General features: G+C 43.5%; 1 protein-coding gene across 3 annotated transcripts in view; it reads right to left on the bottom strand.

The window, feature by feature from the left end:
* The window catches only part of LOC121576655 (guanine nucleotide-binding protein G(o) subunit alpha), a 117,950-nt gene that overhangs the window by 12,128 nt on the left and 85,423 nt on the right, over positions 1 to 20,399 (bottom strand). For all 3 annotated transcript variants that reach the window (XM_041889977.2, XM_041889978.2, XM_041889976.2), the window contains exons 4-6: positions 12,296 to 12,456; positions 4,383 to 4,511; positions 2,072 to 2,201 (exon numbers count right to left, since the gene is read on the bottom strand). In XM_041889977.2, the coding sequence (XP_041745911.1) occupies positions 2,072 to 2,201; positions 4,383 to 4,511; positions 12,296 to 12,456 (420 nt within the window). The remainder of the gene's footprint in view (positions 1 to 2,071; positions 2,202 to 4,382; positions 4,512 to 12,295; positions 12,457 to 20,399) is intronic.

The raw sequence follows: 20,399 nt of genomic DNA, 5'->3' as shown, positions 1-20,399 counted from the left end.
GGAAGTAGCTTGCTAGCTAACTAGGACACCGGTACACAGTGTCCTTCGCCCCCGCTTGCCGAGCACTTCTTTCCGCAGTTCTGTTATGGCAGTGGTCACGTAGTGGGTGTGGCATGTAGTAACTGCAGTGCAACTGCACATAGACCCTACTCAGTCAAATTGCCAGGCTTAGAAGTTCCAAGCACGTTCTATTCATTCTATTTCTATGTGTGCTACTGCTGCTGCATTGTGGGGGGTGTTGCCTAGGCAACCCAAGACTAATTTGCTTGTTTCAGCGAGGAGCAACAAAGTTTCGTCATGTTGATAAGAGTCCATGTTACGGCAGAAACTGACTTAACCGCACGAATGCCCGGCGTTGCTACACAGCTATTTTCAGGTCTCTCCAGAGATGTTCGATCGGGTTCAAGTCCGGGCTCTGGCTGGGCCACTCAAGGACATTCAGAGACTTGTCCAAAAGCCATTCCTGCGTTGTCTTGGCTGTGTGCATAGGGTCGTTGTCCTGTTGGAAGGTGAACCTTCGCCCCAGTCTGAGGTCCTGAGCGCTCTGGAGCAGGTTTTCATCAAGGATCTCTCTGTATTTTGCTCCGTTCATCTTTGCCTCGATCCTGACTAGTCTCCCAGTCCCTGCCACTGAAAGCATGATGCTGCCACCACCATTCTTCACCGTAGGGATGGTGCCAGGTTTCCTCCAGACGTGACGCTTGGCATTCAGGCCAAAGAGTTCAATCTTGGTTTCATCAGACCAGAGAATCTTGTTTCTCATGGTCTGAGAGTCTTTAGGTGCCTTTTGGCAAACTCCAAGCGGGCTGTCATGTGCCTTTTGCTGAGGAGTGGCTTCCGTCTGGCCACTCTAACATAAAGGCCTGATTGGTGGAGTGCTGCAGAGATAGTTGTCCTTCTGGAAGGTTCCCCCATCTCCAAAGAGGAACTCTAGAGCTTTGTCAGAGTGACCATCGGGTTCTTGGTCACCTCCCTGACCAAGGCCCTTCTGCCCCGATTGCTCTAGGAAGAGTCTTGGTGGTTCCAAACTTCTTCCAATTAAGAATGATGGAGGCCACTGTGTTGTTGGGGACTTTCAATGCTGCAGATCTGTGCCTCGACACAATCCTGTCTTTGAGCTCTACGGACACTTGATTCGACCTCACGGCTTGGTTTTTGCTCTGACATGCACTGCCAACTGTGGGACCTTATATAAACAGGTGTGTGCCTTTCCAAATCATGTCCAATCAATTTAATTTACCACAGGTGGACTCCAATCAAGTTGTAGAAACATCAAGGATGATTTTACATTTTACATTTTAGTCATTTAGCAGACGCTCTTATCCAGAGCGACTTACAGGAGCAATTAGGGTTAAGTGCCTTGCTCAACACCTAGTCGGCTCTGGGATTAGAACCAGCGACCTTTCGGTTACTGGCACAACGCTCTTAACCACTAAGCTACCTGCCGCCCCTGGAAACAGGATGCACCTGAGCTCAATTTCGAGTCATCGCAAAGGGTCTGAATACTTAGGTAAATAAGGTATTTCTGTTTTTTATAAATTGGCAAACATTTCTAAAAACCTGTTTTCACTTTGTCATTATGGGGTATTGTGTGTAGATTACTGATTTTTAAAATGTTATTTAATCAATTTTAGAATAAGGCTGTAACGTAACAAAATGTGGAAAAAGTCAAGGGGTCTGAATACTTTCCGAAGGCACTTTATTTTGATTCAAATCCAAAATGAATCTACACTTACATGTAAATGGTTATATTATTATAAGCTACTGTACATTTGCAATGCGTTTCATAGCAGAGCTAGCTAAACCTGTTTACAGTACAGGAAGGAGGATCCATGGATAAAGGGCATGGTAATGCTAATTGTGAACCCTGACCTCAACATGAGGAGGAAACCAGGGATGTGTACAGTACAAAGCCCCTGCTGTTCATTATGTTGATGTCTTCAACGAAGGAAACATATATGACTCATATTAAATGGAATTTAATGTGCTGCATTGTAGAGTGCTGTATGGAGATATGGTCACAATTAATTAATGATGTGTTTGTCTGTGTGTGTGTGTGTGTGTGACTTACCGTGGTCTCGTCTTCATGCAGCACCTGGTCGTACCCACTCAGTGCCACACAGAAGATAATAGCTGTCACGTCCTCAAAGCAGTGGATCCATTTCTTCCTCTCCGACCTCTGTCCTCCCACATCAAACAGCCTACGGAACACACACCATCCGTTACACACGCACAGAAAAACAAAAAGCATCCAAAGCCTCTCACAACCCCTCAGAGGATCACATAGTGAAGTATATAGTATACTTTGTCAGTACAATATCTACTTCATAATAGTCTGTCTAACATAGCAGAAACACATTGGTACGGCATAGCTCTATTGATTTAGAAATTGCTCCCAATAACAGTTTCTGAGTATCATAGCTACTGTAACAATACCAGAGGTTAGGCGCAAGCACAGATTTTGAACCCCTCCCTACATCTGAAGAAACTTGGGGTTTCAAAGGGTTTGCAGCAACAGAAGGCTGTAAAGGTCTCCTACTACTACTGTAGATACTGAGATACGAATAATGACATCATACACGTAACGTTAGCTAGCGAGCCAGCCAGCTAACGTTAGCTAGTTAAACAATTAACCAGAGTGCCAACTCATGTCGTTACTACCCTGCATGAATCTGCTGGTAGCTAACCAACCAGGTTCAATGTTAGCTAGCTAACATTAGGCTCTAACTAGCCAAGCAAAAGGCTCTGAGATATGAATAATAACATCATACACGTAACGTTAGCTAGCGAGCCAGCCAGCTAACGTTAGCTAGCTAGCTAACAGTACACTTTAACTTGAAATGAAACCACTTATTGTCCAACTTAGAAACGTGTAATATCTGAAAATGTAGCTAGCTAGACTATCTTACCCGTATACATCATGCATGATGGACGCATCTCCCTGTCACGGATGCCATGGTTGCCCTTAGTTTGAAGATGTAATACGGAGACAGTCGTTTCCTCCATCTCTTTAGCTATCATTCTCTAATTCCACTGATTTAAAAAAATCAGAAAGTGGAGAGCAACACTTATGCAGCTCCACTACACATAAAAAAAAAAAGCTGCGTTACACAGGATTACCTACACATACTGACCAGCTGAAATAGACAGAAGCCTTCTATATGGCAGACCAATACGAAATCCTCTCATGGCATGTCCAGCCCACTCATTATCTCATCCAATCATGGCTTGTGGGAAGGTTGCTGTCTTTTTCTGTCTTAACCAACTAGGCTCGTAATTTAATGACTTTAAGGCTATTCCATGCGAGAAATTGCCAAGAAACTGACGATCTCATACAACGCTGTGTACTACTCCCTTCACAGAACAGCGCAAACTGGCTCTAACCAGAATAGAAAGAGGAGTGGGAGGCCCCGGTGCACAACTGAGCAAGAGGACAAATACATTAGAGTGTCTATTTTGAGAAACAGACGGCTCACAGGTCCTCAACTGTCAGCTTCATTAAATAGTACCCGCAAAACACCAGTCTCAACGTCAACAGTGAAGAGGCGACTCCGGGATGCTGACCTTCTAGGCAGAGTTGCAAAGAAAAACCATATCTCAGACTGGCCAATGAAAAGAAAATATTAAGATTGGCAGTCTGAGATATGGCTTATTTGTCAACTTGCTCAGGCACTGGGGCCTCCCACTCCTCTTTCTATTCTGGTTAGAGCCAGTTTGCGCTGTTCTTTGAAGGGAGTAGTACACAGCGTTGTACGAGATCTTCAGTTTCTTGGCAATTTCTCGCATGGAATAGCCTTCATTTCTCAGAACAAGAATAGACTGATGAGTTTCAGAATAAAGTTACTTGTTTCTGGCCATGTTGATTCTGTAATCGAACCCACAACTGCTGATGCTCCAGATACTCAACTAGTCTCAAGAAGGCCAGTTTTATTGCTTCTTTAATCAGCACAACAGTTTTCAGCTGTGCCAACATAATTGAAAAAGGGTTTTCTAATGATCAATTAGCCTTTTAAAATGATAAACTTGGATTAGCAAACACAACGTGCAATTGGAACACAGGACTGATGGTTGCTGATAATGGGCCTCTGTACGCCTATGTAGATATTCAATTAAAAATCTGCCGTTTCCAGCTACAAAAGTCATTTACAACATGAACAATGTCTACACTGTATTTCTGATCAATTTGATGTCATTTCAATAGACAAAAACAAATATTTTCTTTAGAAAACAAGGACATTTCTAAGTGACCCCAAACTTTTGAACGGTAGTGTTTATTTTTGCTAAGAAAACTTGGGGTGCCAAATAAAACCACCCGCCAGTTGGGGAACCCTGCAGTAGAAGGATATTTGAGGAGGAAGAGGAGCACTGAGCTAGTGTTTTACCTGAAGTGCAGGTTCTTGAAGACGAAGTGAGTTTCTACGATGCCAGTGGTTTTGACTCGGGTTCTGAGGATGTCCTGCTCTGTGGGCTGGTAGTCAGGAGCACCAATCCGGTCTAAACTGTCTAGGTAGCTGGGGAGAGAGACAGAAAGGCCAGTTAGGATCAATGCATTGGACTCTGTTTTGAACCCTAAGATCTGTGGACTGAGACAGGGGGTCTGAACTCTGTTCTTCTGGGGCTGTGAGTGCACTCTGGTTTTCATTGCACCACAGAACTTAATTAATTGACTTCAATCATTGATTGGAGATGGAGTAGTCTGGCCTGCTCCCCTGAGCCTGGAAGAGGGACTGACAAAAAGCTTATAGCCTAATGACAACCTGGCATTGGAATCTGAAGGGCTGGAGCAGTGCACTCCAGTTACGAGGGCCATCATGGGCATTTTGGACAGGAAATGTCGAAGACTATGCTACATTTGAGCTATGGGCCCACATCAGCTAGAGCAGCTGGGATTGCTTAGGACTGGCTGCAAACCTACTGCTCCACACGCAGGAAAGGTGACAATCAAGAGGGGGAAAATAGACAATGATGACATCAATCTTGCTAGGGGTCAACAAAACATCACAGTGAGTGCCTCATGCTGTTTTTCACACAAACACACGCACACACACAGAGACACATACAAACATATTCTATTTTCATTTACTAATCACATAGGGCTACTAACAAAACATAATTCACAGAGTGCCTCACACTGTTTCTCTCTCTCTCTCTCTCACACACAAAACACAGAGGGATACACATAATCAAATAGAAACATTTTCTCTCCCGCCATCTGTGTTTATGTTTAATGGTGTCATTCACTGATCTGCATCCAGTTGAGAGCCATGGGGCTTTGCTCGGCAGCTGCAGTATTCAGCAGCAGTGTGTGAACATTCCAACCTGGCCACAGCCTGCTGACACAACCCACTGAGGGGGGCATTTACACTGCATAACGCAACCATACACTGCATGGAACCGCAGTACAGTATGTTGCTGAATGCTTTTGAATGTATGTACACATTAAATTAGTGATCAATGATTAACAAGCCGATGTCCAGCGGTAAATGTGCTGCATCAATTGCCGAGCTCTCAGTTTGGGTGGCAGAGTACCCAGCACTAACGCAGCTCATTAACAGTAGTGCCTAAAGACCTGGGCTGTGTCCACACTGCCTGCCTGTCTGTTCATGATATAGGGAGGGGGGCAGAGATAATGATGCAGTGAGAGAAAAATAGGAAGAGGCCCAGGTCAGGGAGATAGAGGAAGAGCAGTGGGGAGACCTGTGATGTAACTGCTGGAACTAGAATGAGATGTGACATCTGTACAAAGTGTGTCCATAACTCACACTGACATGGCCATTTGAACCCAGATGAAACCACTCCAGAGAGTGGATTCAACCTGCCCTGCCATTACAGGCCAGCCCATCTGCTCAGAGAGATGTAGTAAACCTCACTGTCTCCAGGGGGCGACAATAAGACAACTGGGGTTACAGTCATTACTGTCTATGAATGTTTGATTCTGGCCACATCATCCACATAGGGCTGGGCGATATGGCCAAAATATAATATCACGGTAATTTTAACAAATTGGACGGTATGATGGTATTTGATGGTATTTTATGTTTTTTAATAATAAAAGTTCTACATTTGCTTTATGACTACCGCGTGACCCTAGGGCGGCAACACATACATTCTAAGTGATTTCAATGGGTCTTTGTCCATTCGGATTGTTATATACTGTTCAATTCAACCCCCCAAAAATGTAAGCATTTTCAATTTCTGCATTTCCTGCACTCATTTGAGATCATTTCCACTCTGCCACGTAGGGCTGCACAATATCGGCAAACTAGGCTAAACTTATTTTTAACCAAATGTTGCAATTGCGATTTGACTTGTGATTTAGAGCAAAACACTTGGGTGAACTGTTGGAATCATGGAAATATAATGATTATTCAAATTCTATAGTCAGAATATAATAGTGAGCACTTTGAATACAGTGTTGTTTGACATGACAACGAATGAAAATGCCAGGGAGGAGTTATTGTGACAGGGTAGGAACCAAAGTGTTGATAAGTGTTTGCTAGGGGACCCTATAATCTTTGGCTACGTTGACTGTTTACTCTTAGCTACTTAATGTAGCTAACATATTCATGCTTTGTGCATTCCTCTTTGATTTAGAAGATACTGTTGCACAAACAACATGCTGATTTAGGTCTACACCATCACTGGTATTATCAGGCTGTATAGGTAATTACGTTTGCTCTGACTCAGTGCATTTATTAGCTAGCTAGCGAATAGCATTAGCATTAGAGGCTAACAATTAGCAGCTAACAGGATTTAGGTCCAACTTGCTAAGAAAATTCAAACTAGCTGTCTGCAGATGTTGCTAAGAAACACAAACAAATAGTGTAATTATAGAACGCTAGTGGATTTATATTAAGAAGCAAAGTGAAAACAGCATCCTTGTCATCAACATTGTTGCATGTGCTGCATTGACCATGCAGACTGAACTCAAGTGTCTTGTGGTCCAGGAACAACAAATATGCTCCTTGAGTGACAAGGGGTGTGGCTAGGTCTGTGTGGAAAGCGGCATGGAGAGAGGGAGCGGAGAGAGATGACTCAAGTAGTGAAGTAAACTATAAAAATGGATGTTACATACGCCGTATCACATTTAACAAACCAAACATTCAGATACTGTTATAGAAGGTAAACCCAAACCGGTCCGTGCGTCAATACCGGTATATCGTAAAATATGGTATACCGCCCAGCCCTACATCCACATCATATTCACACAGCAATATTACTTACACAATATATGAACCAGCCCAAACAAAAAGCTAATTTCCCCTCTGGAAGTTCAACTTGTAACCTAAAATATCATAAACATTATGATGAGAATATAGGTTACAGCTTCCAGCGCCTCCTTGAATTTACTGTTTCAATATTCTAAGGTAGCACACTCTCCTCTCCAACGCTCTCCTTTCTGTCCATCACTGATATGTTCTATCCTTTTCTGTTTTTCTCTCCCTGTTGACCATTCCTCTTATCTGTGTTTGCCTTGCCTTTCTCCCCCATTGTGATATATTGTTTAACATCAAATAGGAGCTGCCAATGCAAATTTCAGCCGGCTATTAGAGGGGGATTTCCATAAAGGACTGTGAGTGGTCTGTTGCACAGTCTAGTCTCATACAGTGTCATAGTCTCAGTACCAGCTACAGCAAGCGCTTTATGAAATTAAGTGTGCATCTCTGTTTACTTTGGAACAGAAAGAGCACAGTCCAATGAAGAGTAAGCAGCAGAAAGTGTGTTTCCTCCTCTTTCTATCCAACTGGATATCAGTGTGCTCTTCAATGAAATAACATCTCTCCCTTATCTTCCAGCCAAACCTCCCTTGAAATATCTACTGGAGTTCATGAAACCAACATCCATATTTTCCACCAGTGACTAATATGATGAATAAAATCCCAAGGGAAGTCTTGGGGATTTGAGGTCTGGTATCTTATGTAGTATGTCACGAAAATGTAGTAGCTCTGTGGCTCTGCAACCCAGTGGTGCTCTATAGAAATGAGGTTCTATGCTGTTAGGATTAGGCTGGGTCATCTGGGGTCTGTTCAAGTGGTGTAGAAGTGGAGTGCATAGGGGAGGGGGCTCTCTCTTTGGTATGGGGGACTCATATCTGTCCCTCACTACTATGGCTCCCTGCCAGTAACATCCTCCCCCTCCCACACCCACACCATCTCCCCTCTTCCCTCCCTCCTCTCCTCCTCCCTCACCCCCTTCATAATCCAGCTTGAGTGCTCTGCCTGGCAACACCTCTCAGCCCCAAGCCTGCTGTCAGCTGCTTCCCTTACGCAGCAGGTTAGGATAATTAACGTTGCCGGTTAGGATAATTAGGTTAAGGTTAGGAAAAGGGTTAGGGTTAGCTAAAATGCCAAAAGGTCAACTTTTGACATCAATTTGACATGTGACTCAAAGACAGAGGGTAGAAAAGAGGAAGATCAGAAAGTAGAGAACTAAGTGTCCTGTGGTACACCACAGTTCAGTGCGGCATGGTAGGGCTGGGGCCCAAGCACAGCCAGGGTGGTGGGTTAAGCCACACATGGTTATCTGAAGGGCCTCTGGTAAAGGTGATGTGGTAAAACACAGCACTGCTTCAGTGAAGCTGATGGGTAGTGAGCACTGTAGCACTAAATGGCTGCCATGCATGATTTAGTTGGGAACTATGATATGCTTGTTCATGGGTATTCTTTCAGTATCAGCTGATTGTTTTAGTTGATAAAATGAACACGGTGTATTTTTGAGAGGGAATCTTAAAATTGGTTATTTTGGTCCCTCGGGGCTCCGCACAGGGGCACCGTCTGAGAAGACACACACTACCATGTAAATAGCAGTGTAATGAATATGCACATTGTGAATAAATGGGTCACAAATGAAGGGCATCCACATACTGATAGTATATCACTGAGGACATATCCAGGGCCATTGAGAGAGAGAGAGAGAGAGATAGAGAGAGAGAGAGAGAGAGAGAGAGAGAGGAAGACTGCTCTTGGCACCAGTGAATCTTAACTTTACATGTCATGTGGGCTGCTTTCATACATGTCTTTTTTTTTTTTTTTCAATACATCGAAATACATCTTCATTTCATATCACCTCAATTAGTTATAATCATGCCAGACATTGGCATATCAAGGTCTGCATGGTGTGTCTTGAGTTCCATGTAAATGTGAAATAAATGTGTTTTGTAACATATTGTCGATTGAAAGAAAATGAAATGCAATAATATAGGCTTAAAGCCCCCACCTCCTTTGAGAAGCTGAGCCACTTGCCACTGGCTATGTCCTTTAATCATCCTCTCTCTCCTGCTCCAGTCTACAGTGTCACAGTGTATCACTTTTATTTTATTTTATTTATTTCACCTTTATTTAACCAGGTAAGCCAGTTGAGAACAAGTTCTCATTTACAACTGTGACCTGGCCAAGATAAAGCAAAGCAGTGCGATAAAAACAACAAGACAGAGTTATATATGGGGTAAACAAACATAAAGTCAAAAAATACAACAGAAAATCTATATACAGTGTGTGCAAATGTAGCAAGTTATGGAGGTAAGGCAATAAATAGGCTATAGTGCAAAATAATTACAATTAGTATTAACACTGGAATGCTAGATGTGCAAGAGATGATGTGCAAATAGAGATACTGGGGTGCAAAAGAGCAAAAATAAATAACAATATAGGGATGAGGTAGTTGGGTGGGCTAATTTCAGATGGGCTGTGTACAGGTGCAGTGATCGGTAAGGTGCTCTGACAACTGATGCTTAAAGTTAGTGAGGGAGATAAGAGTCTCCAGCTTCAGAGATTTTTGCAATTCGTTCCAGTCATTGGCAGCAGAGAACTGGAAGGAATGGTGGCCAAAGGAGGTGTTGGCTTTGGGGATGACCAGTGAGATATACCTGCTGGAGCGCAGACTACGGGTGGGTGCTGCTATGGTGACCAATGAGCTAAGATAAGGCGGGGATTTGCCTAGCAGTGATTTATAGATGGCCTGGAGCCAGTGGGTTTGACGACGAACATGTAGTGAGGACCAGCCAACTAGAGCGTACAGGTCACAGTGGTGGGTAGTGTATGGGGCTTTGGAGACAAAACGGATGGCACTGTGATAGACTACATCCAATTTGCTGAGTAGAGTGTTGGAGGCTATTTTGTAAATTACATCACTGCTGCTCTACACGCTGGTGCTCTCCATACTAGTCCTCATGATGACTTACTGAACCACCACACTCATGAAGACAGCTGCCTCTGAATGTCTGATGTTTTGCCTTAATTAATGCAACATTCATTGATGATTCATATTCATATTGGGTTAGTTGGGATGGGGAACGGGTGGATGAGACGATGGCCACACCTGGTGGTGGTTTCTCTCTCTCTCTCCCTCCCTCCCTGCCATTTTGAGAGCTCACTGAAATGTAATGTGAGGGAGCCCTACAGGCTCCTAAATAAACAACATAATAGCTGATACTAAATTCTCTCTCTCTCTTTCTTTCTCTCTCTCATTTTGAGAGCTCACTGAAGTGTCTCTGACAGACGCACACAAAAACACTGTACCAGAAAATCCCAAATTACGTTAATTCAAGCTCTCAAGATCTCCCTCCAAAACATACATGATTGTGTATGTGTACAGTGCATTCAGAAAGTATTCAGACCCCTTGACTTGTTCCACATTTTGTTACATTACAGCCTTATTCTAAAATTGATTAAAAAAAATTTTCCCCCTCGGCAATCTACACACAATACCCCATAATGACAAAGCAAAAACAGGTTTTTAGAAATGTTTGCAAATGTATTAAATATAAAAAACTGAAATATTACATTTACATAAGTATTCAGACCCTTTACTCAGTACTTTGTTGAAACACCTTTGGCAGCAATTACAGCCTTGAGTATGACGCTACAAGCTTGGCACACTTGTATTTGGGGAGTTTCTCCCATTCTTCTCTGCAGAGCCTCTCAAGCTCTGTCAGGCTGGATGGGGAGTGGCACTGCACAGCTATTTTCAGGTCTCTCCAGAGATATTCTATCGTGTTCAAGTGCGGGCTCTGACTGGGCCACTCAAGAACATTCAGAGACTTGTCCTGAAGCCACTCCTGCATTGTCTTGGCTGTGTGCTTAGGGTCATTGTCCTGTTGGAAGCTGAACCTTCACCCCAGTCTGAGGTCCTGAGCATTCTGGAGCAGGTTTTCATCAAGGATCTCTCTGTACTTTGCTCCGTTCATCTTTCCCTCGATCTTGACTAGTCTCCCAGTCCCTGCCGCTGAAAAGCATCCCCACAGCATGATGCTGCCAACACCATGCTTCACCGTAGGGATGGTGCCAGGTTTCCTCCAGATGTGACGCTTGGCATTCAGGCCAAAGAGTTCAATCTTGGTTTCATCAGACCAGAGAATCTTGTTTCTCATGGTCTGAGAGTCTTTAGGTGCCTTTTGGCAAACTCCAAGTGGGCTGTCATGTTCATTTTACTGAGGAGTGGCTTCAATCTGGCCACTACAGAGTGACCATCGGGTTCTTGGTCACCTCCCTGACCAAGGCCCTTCTCCCCTGATTGCTCAGTTTGTCCGGGTGGCCAGCTTTTGGTGGTTCCAAACTTCTTCCATTTAAGAATGATGTAGGCCACTATGTTCTTGGGGACCTTCAATGCTGCAGACATTTTTTGGTATCCTTCCCCAGATCTGTGCCTCGACACAATCCTGTCTCGGAGCTCTACGGACAATTCCTTCGACCTCATGGCTTGGTTTTTGCTCTGACATGCATTGTCAACTGTGGGACCTTATATAGACAGGTGTGTGCCTTTCCAAATCATGTCCAATCAATTGAATTTACCACAGGTGGATTCCAATCAAGTTGTAGAAACATCTCAAGGATGATCAATGGAAACAGGATGCGACTGAGCTCAATTTCGAGTCTCATAGCAATAGGTCTGAATACTTCTGTAAATAAGGTATTTCTGTGTTTTATTTCTTATACAATTTTCAACAATTTATAAAAACCTGTTTTTGCTTTGTCATTATGGGGTATTGTGTGTAGATTGATGAGGATAATTTAAAATAAGCCTATAACGTAACAAAATGTGGAAAAAGTCAAGGGGTCTGAATACTTTCCGAATGCACTGTATGTGCATGTACGTGTTTGATACAAATTAATTATGCTTCATATTTGTTGTATATGACTACGGTCATATGGACATAAATTAATGTAGTGAGTGGATGATGTTTATGTATGTGTGATCCATAAACACTAGCATCGATTGAACAGAGTAAGGAGAGTTGTATTGATCCTGCAGCACCAGGCCCTCATGTGGGGGGTGGTAGAGGTAGAGTAGTACTCACTATTGGGCGGAGTCATTGAGCTGGTATTCTCGGGCGCGGCTGAAGCACTCCTGGATGCCGGAGTCGGACCACAGGTGGACCATAGCCCCCAGGAGCTCAGGAGAGTATGGCTCAGTGTCCTCCATACGACTCACCACGTCACACACTAGCTTAGCATCAGCCTGAGGAGGGAGAGGAACAACAGGTATGTTACATATACAGCAACTACAGTACAACCTATACACACAAGCCCGTAGACAGGCAAAGACAAAGCACTCACATTAAGTTTTCATACCACAGAATAAAACCAGATAGGTATTTCCTGTGCAGAGATAAAAATACTCCTAAAATTACAGTGTAAATAGAAAATAGAGACATCCAATCTAGGCGCTGAAATGAAATAACTGTTTTCATCCCACTAGTGTCAACAAATGCAAAGGTCACAGGAGAGGAGCATCCTGGAAGGAGTGACTCCCCTTCACCCCAAACACTAGTCACGATGCCCCGACCTGCACACTGGTTCTGGGAAAGGTGAGTGTGTCAGCCCTTACTGCCGACCCTCCACTGCCTGGCCAGAGAGGCGTGCAACAGTAACTCAGTTACAGGCTGGGCATCCTGTGTGTATGTGTGTGTGTGTGTGTGTGTGTCTGCCTCTTCCCTCTGCAGCTGTAATCCCACCCGCTTCCTGTGGGCTCAAACCCTAGTCCACACTAAAACCGGACACACACACACACACACACACGAAAGGAAAAATAGAGACAGTGAGACAGTGGTCCTCTGTAGCTCAGTTGGTAGAGCATGGCATTTGCTATGCCAGGACAGTGGGTTCGATTCCTGGGACCACCCATACTTAAAATGTGTGCACGCATGACTGTAAGTTGCTTTGGATAAAAGCGTCTGCTAAATGGCATGTACAGTATATACAGTGAGAGGGTCACCATGACAACAGAGTGCAGCTGTAATCTCTATTTCTCTCTGAGGACAGAGCAAGAGAAGGGTGGAGGAGGGCAGACATTCGTTCCTCAAAATCTTGAGATCAGAACACTGTGGTTTCTCTGTAGTGAGTATTGGAGCGTGATAACATGAGAGTGTAGGGAGTCATTGACCTGTGTGCCCTCTCTGAGTGACCATGTGCAGTTGACACCCACCATAGTATTTACTGACAGGCTCTAGTCTGTCCTGTGACATGCTACAGCCTTGACACAGCAGCTCTACTCCAGCCCGTCTGTCACTCACAGCACCAATCAGGAGCCTAGTTACCAACAGAGCAAAGGTCATGGGGCGTCACCAAGAAGAAAAAAAAAACTCAGTTTCTGTTTCACCTCCTGCTCTGAAGCTGATCAATACCCAGAGTCATTGATAATGATCTACACACCGGATACACGTGTTCACACACACACGCACACCTTCTAGCTGCAATCTCCTCTACAATGGTAGAGAGGATGTTACGTTTAAAAAAAGATGGAGGGAGAAACTGCTGTTTCTCTCTTTTTCACTTCCTCTAATCTCCTCACTTGCTCAACACTTCCCCTCCTTACGTCATTTCACCGATGTCCTTCACTTTTCTTTTGTAGCATCGCTCCAAAGTTACACTCCAACACAAAGCCAGGCAGTGTCTGCAGCCAAGGCCCTGAAAATAGTGTTTTGTTCCTTTAAGCAGGAGAGCCAAACAGCTTAGCTGTGACAAAGCCCAGCGTTTTAGGGTCAGACTCCCTCGGCAGTCCTAACCTGGGTGAGAGAGGCTACGCCAGCCAACTGAGCAGGGAGAGGGAGGAACACTTCAACCCAAATCAGCACAAAAACAAGCGTGAGAAATGGAGGATAGAGTGTTGATAGGGGGAGAGAGAAAATCTGTGATCTCCGTAGATTCTCTATGCCATACAGTATTATCCCTGGTGGGAGAGAGAGACTGCATTGTTTACATCGGCACGAAACCCCTGGAGACATCTGGAGCCCATCACAGGAGAAGTGACAGGAACTGCTATCTCCAATTAAAGTCTGACACTAAAATACCTCTCACTGTGAGATGAACTGAGACTAGGAAACCAAGAAGCTGCTGTTGTAGCTTAAATGATTTTACCACCTGTATTACCATATTACCTGTTCCAAAATGGCTTCTCAAATACAACTTGCCAATACACATTCAGGCCGTGTTCGAGAGCATCAAAACGGTGATGTATCATGGGTAAATTGTGACTGACTGATCTACAAATAATATTGAGCCGTTATTTATGATGCAAGGTGATTTGCAGATCAGTCAGTCTCGCCTCACCTTTAAAGTCAGCTGCAGTGTCAAACGCGCCCCCAGTCTTTCGACAGATCAGCATGGTGATCGATGACAGAGTTAGGCAAAATGTTTGTGATTGGACAGGGGAGGCTCTCTCTCCTCCCTCCCGGTAAGCCTAACCTTTAAGTACAGGCCCTGTGAACTCAGTTGACTGGAACCCTGTTGGTCCCACCTCTTCCACTATAGACGGTTTCAACAGTCAAAACAAAAACAAACCCATGCATGGCCTGAGAGGAACGAACTCCACTGACCCCTGGGCCCTGACTGATATCAGCCTGAGTGGGCATTTATCCACATTCCTTACTCCCCCTCAATCCTAAATGGATGTTTTCCAAAGTGAAAAGAAGAAACATGGATAGTCCAATACAGGGAAAGCCTGATAGCACCTTCATGCATAAACCTCATCCCACCTTTGCAGCATGGAAACCTATGGACCGTGAAATGTAAAATTCTGGACTGTGAACTGTGGCGCATTATAAACTCCATGGGCTCAGTCTAGTCAAGATAGGCTCCATTGATTTAGTGTTGAGCAGTGGAGGCTGCTGAGGGGAGAACGGCTCATAATAATGGCTGGAATGGAGTGAATGGAATGGTATCAAAGACAAACATGTGGTTTCCATGTGGTTGATACCATTCCATTCGCTCCCTTCCACCCATTATTATTAGCCGTCCTCCCCTCAGCAGCCTCTACTGGTGTTGAGGCAGCAACAGAGGCAACCTTTCCTTCCTAATTAGGGCAGGGCCATCAGAGACAATCTACTCCTCCCTGAGCCTGGCTGCTACCAGTACCCTGCCTGCCTCCTGGTCCTGTGTGGGACCACATCAAACAGGTGCCTCCCTGCCTGCCCTTCTCACCCATCCCCAGGAGACCCAGCACCAGCACCACTACTCCCCAGCACTAGCACAGGTTAGGATTAAAACAAGGCCGCAAAGTGCCTGTTTATTGGTATTATGATAATCCCTTCTCAGACTGTGTCATGTCCTACTTTACTCCCATTGCTATCTTGTTATCTTCAAAAATAAACCTTTTGATCACAGCTAAAAACAGAGGATTAGAATAGCGATGGGGATAAAGGGGTGCAGGTTAAATGTAATTTAGGATATTTCTACGCTACTTACAGTACTATTCTAGCCTGGTCCCAGATCTGTTATGTTTGGCATAACAAATACCATAATGTAGGACTTGGCTATACTGCACAAAGAGATCTGGGATCAGGCTAGTAGGCTAGTAGTTTACCCCCGGGTTACATAATTTCCTGTTCCACTGTAACAGTCTGTGTGATGGGTGAGCTGAACAGCACTCCACTCCATTGATGATCCTGAGAGGATGTACAGTAATTATGGATGTGATGACTGTGTGTGTGTAAGTGTGTGTGTGTGTGTGTGTGTGTGTGTGTATTTGTGTGTGGTCATGGATCACTGAGCCTCATGACCCTACTCAAGGTACAGTACAGGGAGCCTCTGTCGCAGCCGCCTGCACGGAGCTCCTCAGAGGAGAGATGCTACTCTGATTACAGCAAAACCACAGCAGAGGTTGTTAAAACCCCTGGAGCCTCTATTATTGGCCTGTAACAGATAAGGAAAATATCGATCACTTCAGTTTACGTCTCTCTCTTTACAACATGTTGTGTACTGTAGTGTACAGTAACTATACAAAAGGGATGATGGGTCTGTGGACAAACCGTCATGCCACATTACGATTAGACAGTGGGCTAATCAGAGCCAGAGAGATAGGGGGTCAGCTATGGGCCATAGACGTGCTGGGAGCCTCTAAACCTAGAACATGCAGGAAACAGACAGACAGACAGGCACATATGCTTGGCAGGTCAAATGGCTGCTTCCTCTGCCTCTCCCAGGAGAGACCAGTGGCCTGATCCCATTTCCTGAGACCAAGCTCTGATACTACATGAACTGTTATTTACATAAACTGTTATATACTGTCTTTTCTCTTTCTCTGTCTTTTGACTCTTTTTGACTCTCTGTGCTTGTGAATAGCACCCCTCAGCTGGAGAGGGAGACCAGTGAATGGATGTCTTTCTGTGAGCAGCACACACAGTTGAATTAGCCTTGGAGGAAAAGGTCAAAGATCAATGCTCAACAGCATTAGCTGTCCTGTGGCACAAAATGGGCATTCTTCAGGAAGGTCAATGCAGAGCTCCCAATGCGAAAACAAAACTGACTTCGGCATCAACATCTATGATAATCACCTGGCCACACATAGCTGTAGAGCATAATCCAGCAGAGAAGAATGTAGCTGAAGGTAAACCAGCACGAAGCCAGAGAAAGGCCACTCTGATCAATAGCTCTGCGTGGAAATCCTATTGACAGCATTGCCTCTTATTCAACAAATTCAATAGAAAAGAACACAGTACATTAGAATACGGGTCATTCCATGTCATTTCAGAAATCCATGACACCCACTATCTCAGATTGTTCTGAAATAGTTTCTGTAGTTAAAAACAGATAAGATTAGCATTCCTGCAACATTATTTTGTTGAAATATAATTTGAAATTAAGCTAATTGGTTGCACCCAAATTGGCCATTTTAATTTATAGGATTCGTATAATATTCAATAAATATAGTCCCTAACTTCCGATTTTGACCAACGTTTTTTTCTAACAATGAGTAAGACGAGGAATCCAAATAAATGGTCAAAAGTCACCCACGGACCCCCCCACGCCAATACCAACCCAACAACGAGTACACAGTATCAGTTCTCTATGTTTGACAAGTAGTATGGTGGTCCTCTGTAGCTCAGCTGGTAGAGCACGGCGCTTGTAACGCCAAGGTAGTGGGTTCGATCCCCGGGACCACCCATACACAAAAAATGTATGCACGCATGACTGTAAGTCGCTTTGGATAAAAGCGTCTGCTAAATGGCATATTATTATTATTATTATTATTATTATTATTATAGTATGGAGCTGCAGCTCTGAGTATTGTTTCTTCCTCCTATGTAATGTATTCTCAGTGAATTTGGTGATGTTTTCTTTTCCCTGTTCAGAGAAATTAGTCATTGAAGTTGTTAGGATTATGTCCCATCCTGGATTCTAATGTAACCTATTAGAATATATATATATATATATATATATATATATATTTTTTTTTTTCTCCCAAATTACAAAATTATACTGAACAGAAATATAAATGCAACATGCAACAATTTCAAAGATTTTACTGAGTTACAGTTCATATAAGGAAATCAGTCAATTGAAGTAAATAAATTAGGCCCTAATCTATGGATTTCACATCACTGGGAATATAGATATGCATCTGTTGGTCACAGTACCTTAAAAAAAAAAAGTAGGGGCGTGGATCAGAAAACCAGTCAGTATCTGGTGTGACCACCATTTGCCTCATGCAGCGCGACACATGTCCTTCGCATAGAGTTGATCAGGCTCTTGATTGTGGCCTGTGGAATGTTGTTCTACTCCTCTTCAATGGCTGTGTGAAGTTGCTGGATATTGGCGGAAACTGGAACACGCTGTTGTACACGTCGATCCAGAGAATCCCAAACATGCTCAATGGGTGACATGTCTGGTGAGTATGCAGGCCATGGAAGAACTGGGACATTTTCAGCTTCCAGGAATTGTGTACAGATCCTTGTAACATGGGGCAGTGCATTATCATGCTGAAACATGAGGTGATGGCGGCGGATGAATGGCACAACAATGGGCCTCAGGATCTCATCACGGTATCTCTGTGCATTCAAACTGACATCAATAAAATACAATTGTGTTCGTTGTCCGTAGCTTATGCCTGCCCATACCATAACCCCACCACCACCATGGAGCACTCTGTTCACAATGTTGACGTCAGCAAACCGCTCGCCCACACGATGCCATACACGCAGTCAGCATGCCAATTGCACGCTCCCTCAAAACTTGAGATGTCTGTGGCATTGTGTTGTGTGACAAAACTGCACATTTTAGAGTGGCCTTTTATTGTCCCCAGCACAAGGTGCACCTGTGTAATGATCATGCTGTTTAATCAGCTTCTTGACATGCCACACCTGTCAAGTGGATGGATTATCTTGGCAAATATAAATGCTCACTAACAGGGATGTAAACAGATTTGCACCCCAAAATTGAGAGAAATAAGCTTTTTGTGCATATGGAAAATTTCTGGGATGTTTTATTTCAGCTCATGAATCATGGGACCTTTACATGTTGCGTTTATATTTTTGTTCAGTGAACATATTGGTTTCCTTACCCTGTAAGCAGTCTATAGGCAAGATATGACAAAAACCAATTTTCTTATGTTACCTGGCCACTGTTTCAAATGCAAAATGTTTCGCATGTGGCACAAATCCAATAGTCAATGGTACCTATATTAGCATTTTCACGCTTCATATCCAAATCATTTATAAGTAACATCATTGAGTTACACAATACATTTGTTGATACTTTAGGATGATTTGAACATGAAGCGTGAAAATGCTAATATAGGTACCATTGACTTGCATTGGATTTGTGGCACAAATACAAAAAAGATAGCATTTGAAAGAGTGGCCAACAAAACCAAAGCATGGGTTGCTGTCATACCTTGTCAATGGACTGCTAACAGGGTAAGGAAACCAATGTAATTTTGTAATTTGGGTGAACTATCCTTTTAACTTCAAGGGGAGGGGGGGCTTCAAAAAATTTTCACCTAATAGCAGGAACAGCTTCATCTAGTGGTCAGAACCTGGTAATATCAGGCTGTAGGATGGGATATAAACCTAACAACTTCAATTACTAATTTCGTTGGACAGGGGGAACAAAAAACATCACCAAATTCACTGGGAATACATGACATAGGATGAAGAAACAATACTCCAAGCTGCTGCTCCATACTACTAGTCAGACACAGAGAACTGATACTATATACTCGTTGTTGGGGTGGGATTGGCGTGGGGTGTGGGGAAAAAAAGTTTGGTCCAAATCAAATGTTAGGTACTCGGTCCGTGGGTGGCTTTTGACCATTCCATTGGTTTCCTCATGTCTAACACATTGTTAGAAAAAAGTTTGGTCCACATTGGATGTTAGGTACTACATTGATTGAATATTATATTAATCCTATCAATTAAAATGGCCAATTTGGATCAGGGGGTTGGATCCAAAATTATTTTCCAATCGTTTTTTTTCTGAACAGAACCATCAATGTTTTTGTTCCGTTCCACTGTTCCGACCAGCCAAATAAAGTTCTGAACAGGTTCGAACCCCCGAAAAAGTAAATTTAGCTTGACATTAAATTACTTCACCAATCAGTGCAGATAGAGCAGCTTTCTATGGAGCGGGCAAGTTATAGTTGTTTACATGCATTGGACAGACAAGTGTAGGGTGCAAGATGCGACTGAAATTTTGCGGGTGGGGAGAGAGCGAGAGAGGTTGGAGGAGGAGGCTTGGCTTGAAGCGCTGGGCATCTTTTTATGACATGCATTATCTGAATTAGGCCCACAGAATTCCCCCAAATCAAATAAAATTTTATTGGCCACATGCGCCGAATACAACAGGTGCAGACATTACAGTGAAATGCTTACTTACAGCCCTTAACCAACAGTGCATTAATTTTTTTATAAAAAAGTAAAATAAAACAACAACAAAAAAGTGTTGAGAAAAAAAGAGCAGAAGTAAAATAAAATAACAGTAGGGAGGCTATATATACAAGGGGGTACCGGTGCAGAGTCAATGTGCGGGGGCACCAGAAGAGCAGCTTCTATGAAGGAACTTTGAATGTCTTTGAACTTCGGAGAGTTGGCTTAACGTTGGCTTAACGTTGGACCAGCTAGCTAACAAGCTTGTGTGTGCAGAGCGGCACCAGAATTTAAATATAAACACGTCTTACCTTTTTGTAGT

This window comes from Coregonus clupeaformis, chromosome 29 (genome assembly GCF_020615455.1).
Source record: "Coregonus clupeaformis isolate EN_2021a chromosome 29, ASM2061545v1, whole genome shotgun sequence".
NCBI classification, from domain to species: domain Eukaryota; kingdom Metazoa; phylum Chordata; class Actinopteri; order Salmoniformes; family Salmonidae; genus Coregonus; species Coregonus clupeaformis.
Note: the sequence above shows the minus strand (reverse complement) of the source record. Positions and strands in the feature narration are given on the sequence as shown.